At 41.0% G+C, this 17,808-nt stretch overlaps 1 protein-coding gene across 6 annotated transcripts in view; it reads right to left on the bottom strand.

Annotated features, from left to right (window-relative positions):
* Nucleotides 1–17,808, bottom strand: part of KIF16B (kinesin family member 16B) — a 261,851-nt gene that overhangs the window by 199,127 nt on the left and 44,916 nt on the right. For all 6 annotated transcript variants that reach the window (XM_090051109.1, XM_090051128.1, XM_090051118.1 and 3 more), the window contains 6 exons: nt 15,972–16,088; nt 8,595–8,692; nt 7,965–8,074; nt 6,669–6,811; nt 5,189–5,357; nt 4,929–5,060 (listed from right to left, as the gene is read on the bottom strand). In XM_090051109.1, the coding sequence (XP_089907235.1) occupies nt 4,929–5,060; nt 5,189–5,357; nt 6,669–6,811; nt 7,965–8,074; nt 8,595–8,692; nt 15,972–16,088 (769 nt within the window). The remainder of the gene's footprint in view (nt 1–4,928; nt 5,061–5,188; nt 5,358–6,668; nt 6,812–7,964; nt 8,075–8,594; nt 8,693–15,971; nt 16,089–17,808) is intronic.

Genomic DNA, 17,808 nt, shown 5'->3' with positions numbered 1-17,808 from the left:
TATTAGGTAACTATATAAATCATCTAAAAGCATATAAAGCCAAATTAGGTAACTATATAAAGCATGGAAGAAAGGTGGAGGTGTAGCTCGCTATGTGAGGGAGCAGTATACCTCTTTGGAGGCTGACATCGGCTCCAAAGAAGAGCAACTCGAAACACTCTGGGTCGAACTACGGGGGGCGGGGCATGGTAAGAGAGACCTAACTTTAGTTGTATACACCTACCAGCAAACCAGGGGGAGGCGCTCGATCTGGAGTTCTCTCAATAACTGGCAAAGGCCATGCATCCACAGGACATGATCATCATGGGTGATGTCAATTACTCAGACAGCTGAGTGTTCCTCCTAAGAGATAAGTCAGATTGGTTGTGTTGCTTCCTCACCTGTATCGAAGAGCTCTACCTGGCTCAAGAAGTGCACAGACCAACCAGAGGTAATGCTCTCCTAGACTTGGTCTTGGCCAAAGGAGACAATTTGGTGAGTAACTTGTATATAGATGGTAGCCTGGGTGACCAACCACAACACCATCATGTTCACTGTCCATCACAAGGCAGGCAAATCAGCTAGCAGGGTTGAAGTTTTTGGACTTCAGAAAAATTAATTTCAACAGGCTCAGGGCAATAGTAGGGGAAGCACTGCAGGACCAAGGACTAATGGTGAAAGGAGTGCATGAAGAGTGGTCGTTCATCAAGGACATGACCCTTGAACCACAAAAGAAGTCTATTTTCATGTGGAGAAAATGTAGTAGGGCTGGTAAGCCCTCTTGGCTCAACAGGGATATCATGGTCCTCTTGAAAAAGAAGAAAGAGGCATACAAACAATGGAAGCTTGGGACAGTCTGCAAGGAGGACTATACAACAATGGCCTGCAAATTAGAAAAGCTAAGGTGGCCACTGAATATAAACTAGCGACAAAAATCAAGGACAATAAGTCCTTCTTTAGGCATGTAGGAAAGAGGCAGAAAACAAATGGAAGCATGGGGCCATTGCTTAACAACTCAGAACAGCTGGTTACTGACACTCAGGAAAAAACTGAACTCCTGAATGACTACTTTGCATCAGTATTTCACTGAACTAAGGGGAAAATCATACCAGATAAGGTTCAGAATCGGCATGGTGGGAATGACTGCCTTTCTACTGTTGATGTTGAGCTGGTGCATGACCAGTTAGAAAAGTTAGACATTTATATGTCAGCATGACCAGATGAACTTCATCCAAGAGTGTTGAAGGAGCTGGCCAATCGTGGGACCTCTGGCAAAACTCTTCCAAAATTCGTGGCACTCGGGGAAGAGCGCCTATGTTGTGCCCATCTTCAAGAAGGGGAGCAGAGAGGACCCAGGCAACTACAGGCCAATTAGCTTAACTTCTATACCAGGGAAAATCCTGGAAAAATTCATCAAGGAGTTTATATGCAATACACTTGCAGGAGGTAGAATTCTGAATGACAACCAGCATGGCTTTGCACAGGCAGGTCTTGTCCTACCAATCTCAACTCCTTCTATGACCAGGTAACTCACCACCTGGATAAGAGAGAGGAGATCAATACTGTATACCTAGACTTCCAAAAGGTCTTTGATTTGGTATCGCATGATGTTCTCATGGGAAAATTGGAGGATTGCAAGCTTAACTGCACGACAGTTAGGTCCAAGGAAGTGATTCTTCCACTTTACTCAGCATTGGTGAGACCTCAGCTGTAGTACTGTGTCCAGTTCTGGGAACTGCACTTCAACAAGGACGTGGAAAAGCGTGAGAGAGTCCAGAGAAGAGCCACCCATATGATCAGAGACTTCCAAAATAAGCCATATAAGGAAAGGCTGAGGGACTTGGGTCTCTTCAGCCTAAAAAAGAGAAGGCTGAGACAGGACTTGGTAGCAGCTTACTGCTACATCAGGGGAACACATCAAGGGCTCAGAAAACAACTGTTTACCAGAGCACCCTGGGGGAAAACCAGGAGTAATGGCCACAAACTCGTGGAAGACAGTTTCAAGCTCGACACTAAGGAAAAACTTCACATTTAGAGTGTCCACATTGTGGAATAAAATCCCTCCAGAGGTGGTACAATCACCTACCCCGGAAATCTTTCAGAGGAAACTGTACTGTCACCTCACTGGGGTCACCTGACCCCAGTTGTCTTGCCTGCCTAGTGAAGGGGTGCTAGACCCAATGATCTTGCAAGGTCCCTTCACGCCCCTTACAACCTATGAATCTAAGAGGAGGCTAGCATGGTACTTGCTTCTAACAAGAAAAAAAGCTGTGAGTTCTCTATGACTGTCAGAGGATGCATTACACAAGACATTTATTGAGGAACTGACTAATTAGCTCCACAATAAAGTCTCAGCATCTACACATGCAGCCCTCTTAGGCTGCATTAAATTAATACATGCCACCATAGATTAGTACCTGTAAACATAAGTGTTAGTGAGTTGCAATGCATCTGTAGATGCTAGCAAGGCTGGCTGGGGCATGAAGATACTTCAGTGTGGGGGGCTGCCTGCTGGCTAGCCCCACACTGGATCACACTTGTGCTCCAGCCAGCCCCTTCATAGCACACCAAGCTGGGCTGGAGCAGCCCAGGGCTAGCAGGTTGACTCCCCCAGACCTCTTGCCAGCTGAGGCTGCTCTGACCCAGCTCACCATGCTGTGGTCCCAGGCACAAGTGTAAACAGTGTGTAGCAGCAATAAACTGGTGCAAATTGCACTGGAGTTTATTCAATCGTATTAATAGCACGTGCAGATGCACCCAGAAAGAACTAACTAAAGCCTGCAGCTATGCTTCCGAAACTGGCACATGGAAAATTCCAAGCTCATGCATACAGAAGCATTTACCCTGGGAACATGCATCTTTCAAGCAATTCAGAACAAAGAACCAGTATCTTATTGATTACACGCCACTCATTCAAACAGCTCTCTACCAACCAAAATCCCAAAAGGTAACTAAGGTTGGGCTACACAACACTTACGTGAATAGAGAGTAAAAAAGATCCTTAATAACTTTGAACTGTCCAGTGCACCTCAACATTTCTACTCCTGAACGTGCCAATATTTAACCTTATCCTGACTTTACTTCTTTAGCTTGTTTCCCCTCCCTCCCTCTCCCAACAGGCTGACAAAATTGTGGAATGAGAAGGACTGTGAACACAGTTAAAAGAACTGAGTATAAAACATAAAGTTTAGCACAACTTAAAATGCTCAGTGTCCATAAAGAAAACCTGGCATCTTATATAAAAAATACACATTCTCAATCAGTGCTGCCTCCTAAGTATATTCTTAATTTAAATGGTTCAAACTATCATATTTACTCCAATCCAAGACAAGGGCTCCCCCTCCCGAAACAAGGAGGGGAAAAAGGCTCATTTTAGATTTGCAAACTGGCCTGGGGCTCAGCTCTGGCTTCACCAAGGCCCAGAACCACAGCTGGCCCCACTGCCTGCCCTGGGCCAAAGTGGCATGGGAGTGAGCACGCAGCTAGGGCAGTGTGGGAGAGACCATACAGGGCATAGGGGGAGGTACAAAGAGCCCCAGCTTGCCCTTCCCACCACTTACCTTCTGCTACTTTTTTACTCTTCAACCTGGCTGAGCCCAGAGCTGCCACTGCTTTCAACTGCCCTCGAGCCAGAGGAGAGCTGCAAGCAAAGGTAAGCACAGAGAGGGATGGGGGACGGAGGTGGCAGAGGTCAGGCACAGACAGAGGTTGGGGACAGGTAACAGGGATCAGGCACAGGCACATACGGGTGGGTGCAAAGAGCATAGAGCACAGGCAGGGGGTAAGCAGCAGGACAGGTGGCAGGCACCAGCACAAGAGGAAGGGCAAGGGGCAGAGAGACAGGCAAGGAAGGTAAGGAACAGGGCCCTTCACCTCCTGCTGCTGCTTTCCCTGCCACAGCAGCTGGGAGACGAATTTAAAACAGCTCTCCAATAATGATATTCTATACATGAAAAAATATAACAAATTTATAATATTCCATGTACAGACTTTAATTATTGGGTGGGGAGGGTCATCTTAAAATTTGAAGCTGTCTATGATTATGGTAAATAAGGAACTATTTTCCCATATTAATGCAGCAGAGACAGTCTTGAGAAATTTTCTACCACATCAACAGAATTACTGACTAGATTAGTGATGTAAGATCTTTATTACTGGTGATAATACAGACTAGAAAAAAAGAAAAGCAAGATTTCATTTTTAGACTGGTGATTGAATGTCGCAGGTTGGATATTTATTCTGCATCTGAAATGTATATGTACTGGATAGACCTTTGATTTGAGGATCTATTGATCAGCTGAGCTAATTACTACAGATTCACAAATACATATACACACAAAAAATTAACAATGGAGAATGGAATAGGTAGAGTCAGATATTTTTCAGAGTGGGTTCATAGTTAGGCACGCACTACTCAGGGAAGTGAAAAACTAATGACTGCATGCACACTCATGACCAGTAAGACACAAACCACATACAACTTGTTTCCATCGCTAGAAGTGTTTCCAGGAGAAGGAGCAATACAGACATTCATCTTGGAACCATCCTCTCTCCCCTGCTCTCTGCACCTTCTTGAGACCAGGATGTTCCCAGTGTGGGGAAAGAGTGGGCTAATCCAGTCCTTTCATTCCCAGGGGGACTCACACCAAGGACTCCAGACTGAGAAGCAAGCAGGGGGTGTCCCAGAGATCCCTTGGTGCAAGCAGAATTCTTTATGCCTTCAGTTTATTGTTGGAAATACATGCTCTCTCTCTCCAACTTCTTTAAGATAACATGCACCACACACATTAAGAGAAACAGCACGGTTAAAGAGTAGATATTTGAAAAGTGTTCCCTTCAAAGAGATCGCTGAGGAGTATAAATAGTGTCATTTCCTAATGAAGTATTTAGAATCTAAATATTTACAACTAATCCTTTTAAGCATGTAGGAAAGTAATTTAAACACTTACTGGCAATCATTATAGTTTTGGAGTTTCCTCCTAGGCTGTCTTTCAACAGCCAGGTCAACACAGAGTCCCTGTAAGGCACAAATACTTGCTTCTTCTTTGCAAGAGAATTTGTTACATCCTGAGATAAATCAGCTGAGAGAAGAAATAAAAGTGATATGTTTTCATTAATTTTCTTCAAAAATTAAAATACTGGTAAAAAAAAAAAAACCAACGCAGATAGATATGAGGGCACTTTAAAAAAAAAAGAGAGAGAGACATACCTAAGGCAGAAATGACATTTCCCAGAGTAACTAAAGATTTGTTAATATTCCCTCCTTCTTTTAATCTAACCCCTGTAGCACCAGTGGCATCTGCTCTCTCACTTCCAGCAAGATCTACCAAATGAATCTTGCTAACAGTCTCACAAGGCATTTCAGAATCAAATTTAGCCTAAAGAAAAATACAAAAAAAAAAAATCATTTTCAAAAATTGTTAAGCTGTAAAGCTCTGAAATCTTACTGAATACAGATCGATTGCCCTTTCTTTGTCATGTCTTAATGTAATTTGGTTAGACTAACAGGGCTTCAGAGAACAAGTATACAAGAAACAGACCAGAAAGGAGCTTGAATGATCACAAGCCACTCCAAGATATTCATTTAAGTAACTCAATCCATAAAATAGGTACAAATAACCATATCCCTTAAGCCTACATTCAAACTTGGGTACCATGTATACAGAGCTGTACACCATAACCCACGTACAGAATTTATATTAAGTTCTTAGCTATAAACCTAGATGTTAGCTAACAGTTTTCATTCAGATTTCCAAAAGCCCTATTTTGTAGGAGCGCCCTCATGATTTTACATTTCTAATCCTAGGATCTTAACCACAACTTCCTCCTATTTCTAAAATTTAGTATGAATCTGTTAATACAAATTTAAATTCACAGAATCCCCCCAGTGCTCAATACATTAAGATCATTTGCTGGCTAGCTTCTTATCCTCCTCCATAAGATTTCAGCTGAATAATTCATTGAGGCACACAGTTTTGACAAAATGAAGAAGCAAATTGTACATTCAGGCCAGCATCTTTCCTCCCGGGCCATGGACAGACATGCTGTTTGAAGAGCTCCAACTGCCTCTGAAGCACTACAAACAGCCAGAGTATAGACATTCATGCCCCACTAAGTGTTCCAAAAATGACCCATGAAAAAAAGAGAGCATTTTTGAAGCACGTCCCTAAATAGTTGTACCTTCCATCAGTTGTACCTATAGGTGTTCGCACGGTCCTCCTACAACCAATAATACTCCACTTCCCACCTATCCCTACAGGTGGAAAATGTGACTGAAGGTTCTTGGAAACCTCCAGATATGGAAGACAAAGACATGTATGAATTCCTGTTCTCTATTCCCCTGCCTGAAAAGCACTAGCCCTACCTGCGCGACCATTTTGAAATGCTCAAGAAAGGATTGGGGAGGGAGTTGGGGGAAAGGGACCATGCATCTGCACAAAGCTGAAGTGCAAATTGGAGTACTTCACCTGTCCATACCAGATAAAGTTACTCTCATGTCCAAGTTTCCAAACAGACAGTAACGGGTAAAAGCCTACTTTCAACAGTTGACTGCTGCTTTAACATTTCTCTGCTACAGTCAACAATAGAGGTAACGAGTTCTCCTCAAGCTGTTGATCTGACAACTATATATTTTGTAAGTTAAGCTGTTACATGGAACTGGGCATTAAAGTCAGGGCAAGTCTCTATACCTGAGTGAAGTTGATCGTGAAAATGGCATGAGACCTGCTGCTAACATCGTTCATTCCAGTTGCAGCAGTGGTTCGGTTTATATTTCCTGCTTCCATAAGTTCCTCTACATCCGTATAATTCTGTACTAAATGTTTGGACAAATCTGAACAGAAGCAAGAGCAATTAAAGGACATTTATGAACGTATGGCAACAAAATTCAACTCTGCCACAATGCTATACAGCAGTGCTGCAATTTCACAGCCAGCATTTATAATAAGATTTCCTTTATCTCTCTTAAAGGAAGGAATAAGGCCTTGCATGAAAAATACCAGACAGTCCTTCTTAATACATTGCATATAATATTATATTGAACAATATATTTATTATAAATACACTGCAGTAGATTGGCTTAAAGAGAAAAATGCAAACCTTGTTAAGTATATAAAGCAGGTAGATGTGTAATCTCTCAAGGGACACACACCTGCATTTCTAAATTAGATCCAATATTGATTTGAAATTACAAATTTCCTATGGCATAGATTTCCTACTGCAAAATACTGCTCTACAGGTTTCCCTCACTTTTTGTGGGCTCTGTATGTGCGAATTTGCTCTTATGCGATGACCCCTTTTATGCCAAAAATTTGTTATATGTACGGTAAATTCACTCTTATGGGATCAGTGTGGTGGAAGCCCGCAGTCAGCTGCTTTGTCCACGGCACTGTGGAAGTGACATGCACCAAAATATATTCCTGTGTGGATCTGTGCTCCTCGCTCCTTGTCTGCAACACGCATTTCTGTAGTTGCCATCCTGATTATGGCTTCTAAATGTCCCGCTAGCTTATCTCCTTACCCCTCTCTCTGGTTCTGTACCTCCTACCAGTGATGCAGTCTGCCACTGAAGATCATTCACCACCCTCTCTTCACACCAGCTAAACATTCACCACCACCCTGTGCTTGTGTGCAGTCTGCTGTTGGTGAATAGCAAAACTGCCTTGTAAAAGTGGTAGAAATGGGTCTGCGGGTCAGTACAGTCGAGGTCTTGGAATGTATCCCTATTTGTTACATTGTAAAGCGGGCTCCCTTTATGCAAATTTAAGTTTTGCACCGTTTTCCAGGAACAGCATAAAGCGAGGGAAACCTATACTTTAAAAGGGTTCAGAATAAAATAAACCTTGTTCCCCATTAAGGTCTTAGGATGATGATCCATGTTATTCTTCATTTTCACATCTATTTACAACTTTAAAATAAGGAAAGGTTATATAATTAAACTTAGAAACTGAAAGTATCAAGGAAGTTCAAAGGACTTAGTTTTTTACCCTCAACATAAGGCCCTTCTTTTGGATGTTCTCGTATTCTTAAATTATATGTTTTTGAAGACTTCCGCCGAAGAAGATCTCTCACACGTTCATTATAGATTTCCAAATAACTGGAAAAAAAAAATTGGAATTTAGAAATGTAGCAAAACATACAAATTTTAAAAGCAAAAATTACTGAAAGAATACGTTTGTAATGAACTAACAGAAGGGAGACAGAGGGACACTAAAAGAGCAGGTCAGATTAAGACTGGCTATTTATTTATTTTTAACATAATAAAGATTAAAATATGCTTGATCTGTGAGAAGAGGCGCAGAAAAATAAAAGTGAGGATGTGAGTGAACATGTGAAAGAGCAGGACATGGGCTGGGAAAAGGCAATTGGGACAAAGATGCTTTATAACAGAAAATTAATTTTCACATCATAAATGGTGGCAGGTGCAATGGGGGGCGTAGAGAACTACTGCACACATTTGATGACAGCATTCAACAAAAATCTGTTTTGCGGATAAACGTAAAAAGATGCATTCAAGCAAACACATTTTTCCAAGAGATACTAAAAAGCAAAAATAGAGGTTTGTAACAAAAATGGCTCTGTTAATCAGCAATTGATATAACAACTACAAGACTTACCTGACTTCAGTTCGAAAGGACGCCTCATTCCATCTTGTCTTTTCATTTATTCTGCTGAATAATCCTTCACAAATTCGAGGTATTAAACCAACATCACCCTGCAACATAATTTTTATATGCACATATACTCAAAACATACTGCGTATTTGAAAAGAAACAAACTCCCCAAATCATAAGATGCAAGTGACAATATCCAGAGTCTGAGAACTTGAGAACAAGCACATTTTTAATAGCTGTATTCTTATTCTATTTCACTTTAAAAACAAATTAGAAATTAACAATGTTGCCATTTGAATCCTAGCGCTAACTCACTGGTTTTGCCTATACTTTATAGCCTTCCTACCCACACATATTCCAACTATTTGGAGCACAAATGCAGCCCAACAAATAAAAACAGTTTTTCCAAAGCATCATTCACCCATCTTAACCATAAGTCCATTGTTCATCCTATAACGCCACCCATTCACTACACACCATCCACTGTTTCCAGTAAGAGGTTCAAGCCCTCCAGATAATGGCCCCCTTCTCTACATAATCCTTATTTATCCCTGAAATGTAGTTCTTTCTGTACACTACGTGAGCCTGGAGTTCTGTAGGTAAGAATATGTAACACCATACTTAAGGCACATCTACAAGGGAGACAACCTAAAACAACCATTATTCTGATGTCTTTACTTCTGAGTGCTTGAGTTTCCAACCTGCTTTCAATAGTTGTGTGTGTGCAGTTTCCTTGGATTTTACAAAGCAAGGAAACTCCATCACAAGGAATTGTGCTATAACCCACATGGCTCATCAACATAGTGGTAACCCTCATATCCACTGCACAGACCTCTGCTGCTTGAACTAACAGAGGAACCCCTCATCTTTTATATAGAATAGCTACTAAAGGGGTATGAGACATACATTGCCAGAGGGTTTCACAACAGAAGACCGCTGAGATACTAGGAACAAGACACAGCCCTTTTGTTCTCCTTTTCATCTCAAACCTGATGCTTTCTGCCTACTTCCTTTCCAGTCTATCTATGCTAGTCCTGCCTCTTCTAAGATGCCACCTCCTCATGCCAGGCTCTCCTCCCACCAATCTCTTCTCACTCTCAGCCAACTTCAATTCTTCTCAGGCCTCTTTATTCTTCCTTCCTTCCTCAGCTAGACCCAACCCACCCCCCCTGTCTAGTTCCCCCAGAAGTATACCACAAACTGAGTAGCTTCAGCCCACTAGGCAGCACGGCCTGCTGTGCCATCAGCACTGGCCCGGCCAGCTTCAATTGTTTTTTGCGTGCGATGTATTTTTTGCGTGCGATGTATTAGCTGCCCCAGCTATCCCTCCTCGGTTACATTACTGGGTTCCCACATAATTTGTCTTTGCTGCCCACCTCCCAGTCCTTCCACTGTCTGAATTTCCTCCTCATACTTGCAGTCATGGCCTTTCCATCCTGCCCATTTGAGAGTGGTCTCTCCCCTTGATGCAATCTAGTCCCTCCTGTCTTTAGCCCAACTCCTCATCCCTCTGTATTTCAGTCAAGAAGCCATGCCTCTTTTCCTTTCTCAGAGATTTTTTACAGACTTAAAACTGAGTCATATCTGACTAACAGAAAGGCTGCCATGCCCTGCCAAATGCTTAAGTCCTGCTCCAAAGCTTCTTTCCATCTTGTTTTTAAACATGGCTTAAAAATGCCATCTCTGTCTTGGCAAATAGTAAGCAGCTTTAAGCAAATCTTTCAAGAGAAGTTTAGCCTGAAGCAGATGATGAATATGGAAAGAATCAGCCCATCTAATTTAGATTTTATATAGTTATAAGCAACTAAAACAGGGTCTTAAAACATGAAATGCTGGGCAAGCAGAAACACAGACAACTCTACTACATTTAAAATAAGTATAAAATCAAGGAAGAATAAAAATGTACGCATCGTGTAGCCATAAATTTGTTTTCTTATGTTTTCCTGTCAGTCATATAGATAAATTTCTTATTAAAATTAACTAAACATTTACACACAAGTCTAAACCAGCAGGCAACCTACAAGCTATTACAGTAACATATTAACACAGTCTTTAATCCACTGCTTTTAATTTTGCAAATTAAACAGACTATTGTAATTCTGCACTGTGGCTCCTCCATGGATCACAACTTTAGAATTATAGAAAATTAAGGATGGACGGGACCTCAGGAGGTCATCTAGTTCATCCCCCTGCTCAAAGCAGGAACCATCCTCAACTAGATCATCCCACCTAAGGCCTTCTCTAGCTGGGGCTTAAAAACCTCCAAGGATGAAGATTTCACAACTTCTCTGGGTAACCTGTTCCAGTGTTTTACTTTCCTCCTAGTGAGAAAATTTCTCCTAATATCGAACCTAAACTTCCCTTGCTATAATTTGAGACCATTGCTCCTTGCTCTGTCATCTGCCACCAATGAGAACAGTCTAGCTCCATCCTCTTTTGAACCCCCCTTGAGATAGTTGAAGGCTGCTATTTAATCCCCTCAGCCTTCTCTTCTCCAGACTAAATAAGCCCAGGTCCCTCAGCCTTTCCTCAGAAGTCATGTGCCCCAGCTCCCTAACCATTTTTTTGCCCTCTGCTGAACTATCTCCCATTTGTCTGTATCCTTTCTGTAGTGGGACGCCCAAAACTGGACACATTACTCCAGATGTGGCCTTATCAGTGCCAAATAGAAGGGAATAATCATCTTGATAGAGAGGTTTGCATGTCTTGTACTGGAGTCTTGTACTCCTGGTTACAGTCACCCATGGTAGCAAGATCAAGGGCACGGTTTCTAAACTAATACCAATTCAAAAACAAAAATGATGAAAATGAAAGAAGCAGCCAAGGAAGAGGTTCAATTATCAGTTGCTTGAAAGACCCTGATAAAAGCAACCATCTTCTGCTGAGCCTCAGTGAAAAACTTTCCCGCCTCCCTAATGATCTCAACACCACTGAACAGTGGGACAGCCTCAAGAAACTGTCACAAGCCTTGCATGCCACAAGGCATGCAAAAAACTTCAAGGCTTCTCCACAAAGAAACATCAGGAATGGTTCAATGATAATGACAGACAAATACAAGCTTTGACAGAAGGGACAGCCTTCAAAGCTTAGCACAATGACATCAACTCCAAACAGAAGCAAGACGTTTGTTGCCACCTAAACTGAGATGCAGAGGAAAATTTAAGAGCCAAAGAATAAGTGGTGGGAGGACAAGTCAAAAGAGATTCAAGTTTACCCATAGCCAGGACCAGTTTCCTCAATGTAATCAAAGCTATCTGTGGTCCAAACAAACAAGATACCACTCCTCTGAGGTCCAAGGATAGAACAACATGCTTTCAAGACAGCTCCACCATCAACACACAGTGGAAGAAGCACTTTCAAGAGCCCCTGAACTGAGATTCTGATGTTGAAGACAATAACACTGAGACAATTCCACGGCACCCCATTAAGGATTACGTTGCACCAGCTTATCAAGAGACCTTGAAAGCCATTATGCAGATAAAAAACAACAAAGCACAGTGGTCCTGATGGAATACCAGCTGAAATGTATAAGCAACGTGGAAAAAAGCTCCCACCTAATCCACTGTTACTATGAAGAACAGATTTCCAGCGACTTGAGAGATGCCAAAATCATTACCATATTCAAGAAAGGAGACAGATCAAATCACAGCTATTACTATTGCACTCTTGTCCACAGCTGTGAAAGTCATGCCTGTATTCTCCTCAATACACTCACTTTTGTCATTGAGGAGCTTTCATGAGTCCCAGTGTGGTTTCAGATCTCTCAGAGGTACAGAAGACAAGATTTGCTGCAGAAGGGCTGTGAGCAACACCAAGATCTTTACATAGCCTTCATTACCTAAGTAAAGCTTTTGATTCAATCAAAGGAGAGGTTCTATCGAGATCCGGATGTTCAAGAAAATTTGTTACCATCACATCAGACTCCATGATGACATGACAGAAAACATCCTAAGGAATAGCTTGAAAATGGATACTTCCACTATTAGAACTGGTGTCAAGAACATTGCACGATTGCACGAACATTCATTTTCGTCTGTATGACAGCTCTTCTGCATCTTATTGCTGACATACTTCCATCTGGAATCAGCATCCAATATCACATGGACATATCTTTAGAATAAACTGGTTACATTCCAGATCCAATATAACCAACACCTCCATTACTGATCTTCAATACATGAATGACTCTTCTGTGTGCCCACTCAACTGAAGAACTCCAGGTCACTCCTGGTTGTTTCTGTGAAGCATATGAAATGCTTGGACTTGTTGTCAGCTTCATGAAAACCAAGATTCTTTACTGATCCACCCCAAACCATCCAGCTGCTCGTTCACATATTACAATTAGAGAACCATCCTTGGAGAATATTGAGCATTTCTCCTCCCAGATTAGCCACCTTTCCCAAAAAGTTAACATAGGAAACAACATTCAATACTGTACTGGATAAAGTCTGCCAGTGCTGCCTTTGGACATCTCCAGAATCATATTTTCAGTGATCATAACCCAGATCAATCTTCTCAGCTACCAGGTTATTGTCAGCCCTACACTGTAAAAGGGTGTGAAACTTGGATGGCATATTGAAACACATGGGAACTTTGGAACACTACCATCAGCACTGTCTTTAGAAAACCCTCAGTATCAACTGGAAGGACAGAAAAACAAATGCCAGCATTCTGGCTCAAGCAAACACCACCAGCATTGAAGCTATGTACATATGGCACCAGCTCCATTGGACAGGATACGTCTTAAGGATGCCTGAAAACCACTTCCCAAAATGGGTCCTATATTCCCAACTCACTGATGGCTAGTACTCTAGAAGTGGGCAAAAGAAGAGATTCAAAACACCGTGAAGGCCAATCTGAAGAAACATGATATTAACATCAATACCTGAGAGACTTGACCACTGAATTGTCCCAGTGGTGCTACAATATACAACAAGGCATTGCCATTTCAGCCAAACTCACCTCACTATGGAGGCAGACAAAAGAGATAAAGGGAGAGATCTGTGCCCTGTATGTACTCCCTCCTGACAAAAATATTCTTTTGCAACTGACCTAAACATGCAGCTCTAAGATTGACCTCCTCAGTCATCTATGGACTCACCACTGACTTCCTGATTTTACCGGAAGACTATCAGCCTCTTATCAAGGGATTTACAATAACACTGTGGCAGCTGAGTGCTCATTCATGCCATCAAGAAAATAAGCTCTGCCTGCTCACTACACACATAACAATGCTGAAAATGAAGTGGTAAGGACAAACTCAGGACACCCCCAGAGCACTGGGAGATGCTCAGATAATGATGGTTTGGGGTCTCATCCCCAATCCCAACAATCATGCTTCCTGCCATGCTGCATATCATAGGACATGTCATTCTCAGGATCAGGGACCAATTTGAATTGTACCTTATTTGAACAGGAACCTTGCAAATCAATTGTGCTTGAAAGATTCCTAGTGAGGGGCTCTCCATGACTGGGCTCGTTGTCTGCCTTGCCCCCAAGCTCCTATCTTTAAAATGCCAGATTAAAGGAAGTTCTCAGCTCCCCCTACTAGGAACCTTGCAACCCATGCACTCAGAAGCCCATTTTCAGTCCCAGTCCTAATGCCAATGCTGACAATTAGCTGTCTGTCAGCATCAGGATGGGGATGTGTCACATGTTCCATTTATGGTGCCATAGAAACCAGATATGACCAAGTTCCACATTTTACGTAGAATATCATTGTGGCTGGTTTGCCACTATATAGCATCATAAATTGGGCGAATGCATGACAATGTTACTACTTCTGGTGCAATTAATGTGTTAATCATGCCATCAATGTAATGTGTGCTAGGGCCCCCAGAAATGCATTTATGTTCTATTTTCCTGGTGCTCTCAAGAGTGACAGTATCCTCACTACCCACTTTCTGGAGTTAATGTATGTGGATTGGGAGCAATTTACTGGGACTTATTCCCTCAGCAGTGAAGCTGAGCACTCCGCAGACATAGAGACATACCTTTTCTGTAACTTCTCCCAAATGCAATTAGAGCACCTTCATGAAGCTAACAACCATTGCATATTTGTTAACAGAACTTTAAACCCAAAGGCACTGATAACTCCCTCAAATAGTTTTGATTTTTATGAAAAACATGAAAAAGAAATGTACTTTTAACACAGGTTTTCTTTAAGTGCTGTCTAGCTGAAAGCGCCAGTCATTTGAAAACATCTGGCCTGAGACTCTGGGAGGCAAGTAGATGACATAACCCAAATGTTCAGAGCCAAATTAAAGCATTTATGATGCACAACCTCACAGGGTTAAAGTAACATTACCACTTACACCTTTGCACAATCTCTTGTGCATAATAGTCCCTAAATTTACAGGAAGTCTCACATGTTCTACATGTTCCTTAGCACTCTATTTTCATCATTTTAGATACCCAAGTCATAAATTTTTTTCTGGCCTCCACGTTCCACTCTGTTAATTCACCATAATGGAGACTCCTCATACCATACATCAAGCTTATTCTGTGTGTACCAGAGGTATAAAAATGAAGCCAAGTTTGCTCTTAGCAGCTCAGGAAGGTACAAATTAGCTGGCCCACTATGGCTCAAAGACAGATTTATCCGAAGTAGGGTAAGTGGCAATATATTCTTCCTGGCTTCTGCTAGAGGAAGGCAGCTTTTATTTAACCAGGGTTAAAAGGGAGCATTGCTACAAGGACTACCTCTTAGATGCACTCAATCAGCAGACTTTGGCTGCTCCCTTCACCACCTTCCTCAGCTACTTCCTTCTTTCTTTAAGCAAGTATTTCATACAATAGAGGCAACAATCTTGTACAGGACATTCCCCTGCTAGGAGCCCCAAGCTAAAGTTTACCTGAATGTTATCCCTTAAAGTAAGGTCTGCATAATATTTCATAATGACCGAGTCAGAGCTTCCACCCACTACTCTCATTTTTACTTCAATTCTCAACTTGAAATTCTTGTCCAAATAGGAATCAAGGAACCATCTTTATTTTTCTTAACCCCACTGAATGAGGGAGGAACAAACAGGCTTTTACAGAAAGCACTGAGTCAGTACCAGTATCATAAAAAAAAAGGATATTAGGGTCACTTCAAGTTAGCCACCTGAAACCAGTTACTGACCTAAAAAATGAGTTCTGATCTGTGCTGCACAAAGGAGGGTTTATTATGAGCTATAACAGGGCAACATTTAAATGCATTTCTTCCCATTTAAAATTTCTTCTAAAAAAACTAAAAGGAAATGTCCAAAACTCAGATTATTATTAACAAGTTAGTCATAAAATAAAATCTGCAGTTTGCAGACCATACATGGAATAATAGCATTCCTTTTGGAAAGTATTACTACATAATAAAACTAAAAGTTTGAAAATACAACATACTGCGTTTCCCATCATAGTGTAGGACTTCCCAGATCCAGTCTGTCCATATGCAAAAATACAAGCATTATAACCTTCAAAAGCAGATTTGAGAACATCTGTGCCAAGATTTTTGAAAACCTAAAAAGAAAAAAAAAGGCTTTTTAAAGGGATCATGCAGTTTTGAAGAAAAGAAACAGGTATACATGTATTATAGTATTCCATTCAATTAATAACTGTAAATATTATATAATACCATGGCTCTACTAGCACATATCACCTTTGACCAAAGATATTTGCTCTAAATGAATAAGCATCAAGGAGTCTAATGTAATACAAAATGTTAGTGGTGCATTCAGCTTTCAGTAGTGCCACAGTCTTTTTCCCCCACTTTTGGTCCTGTCAACGGCATAACTTGCTGACATACAGAATTAGAAAGAAACTCTTTTAATTATGTCGACTTCCCTCTTCAATTTTTTCATCTGATCTCAGACACTGTATTGACTATCTTTCTATCTTACTATTGTAAATATCTACTTAACTCTGGTATCTTCTCCAACTATAAGGACCTTGCAAGTGTCTAGTCACTTCCTAAAAAGAAAATCCTTCTTGGATCCTGCCAGCACATTTCATATTTAATGGCTTTTTTCAGCCAAGTGTATGAAGCAAGTAGTCTTTTTTTTTCTCTCTCACCAACAGCACCTTTGAGTTCAGTCTCAGTTTCCATCTATTTAGAAGCACAAAAATTGGTTTTCTATGTAGTCGGTGACCTTCTCTCAGACAGTCCCTCCTCTATCCCATTCTCCAAATTATCTGCACAGAAACACAGGTGTTCCCAGCTCCTTTCAGCTATGGTACCAGTCCTATTTAGCTCATCCCAAACCCTCTTGCCCTCAAGTTTGATAGCAATGCAAAAGAGTATCCAAAACACTGTCCTCTTAAATCTGATACAAGTAAAAGAGAAGCAGAGGGTCAACTATTATCATGATTATGATGAGCATGTTGGCTAGGATTAAACATTAACATTGATGATACTTAACTATAACTTCTTTTGACACCTTCGTAATTCTACCTGCACCTTAACAAAAAAGCTGTAGCTCTGTTGTAGTCCTCTTCAAATACATAGCTCAGACTGAAGGGCTATTCCTTAGATAATCTTAAGCACAATTCATGCCCCCTGCTATTTTATTTGACAAGTACTTCCTCAGTTAACTAAACTCCTGCTCCCCCTACCTCAATATCACCCTGAATTTTATTTTTCCATCCTTCAAGAATGCTATGCTTATGTCTTCATCTCACCATCTCTGCAGTGTCTGCTGAAATTCTCATCTCTACTTAATGCTTCCTGTAGCCTTGGCTGGTCCTCAAATATCAGCCTTCTAGCATATGCAAATTGTTACTAACCATTTTTCCACATTCTCACAAAGGAGCAAGTACATTACTCTCAAACTATTCCATCGACATATCTTTCATTTTAAAATCTAGTTAATAACTATTCCTTTTCAGAAACTCTCTGTGGGTTTGTTCAAACCTGCCTCATTATGTCTTCTTTTATTCACACTCTATTAATTTTTCTCCCAGCTTTTATTTTTCACTACACAACCTGGCTACTGCAAAAGGTAAAATGCCTTCTTTCCAATTCCTACCAAAGAGAGACTTTCAGCAGCTCTTTCCTATGCAAATCAAATCAAGCCCAATTCAAATCTGAGCAGAAAGCAACCATTTTGCTCTATATGTTCTTCTTACTGTAAATATTTCTGTTTAAAAATCTCTCATGTTAAATTATTTGAAGAAGTTTATAGGGAAGAAGATATTGAAGATTATACAAATTACATTTCCCTTGACAATATTAAAATCAAGG

This window comes from Crocodylus siamensis, chromosome 1 (assembly GCF_052110815.1).
Source record: "Crocodylus siamensis isolate JL-2025a chromosome 1, ASM5211081v1, whole genome shotgun sequence".
Classification (NCBI taxonomy): domain Eukaryota; kingdom Metazoa; phylum Chordata; order Crocodylia; family Crocodylidae; genus Crocodylus; species Crocodylus siamensis.
The sequence above is the reverse complement of the archived record's forward strand: the minus strand, read 5'-3'. Positions and strand labels throughout refer to the sequence as shown.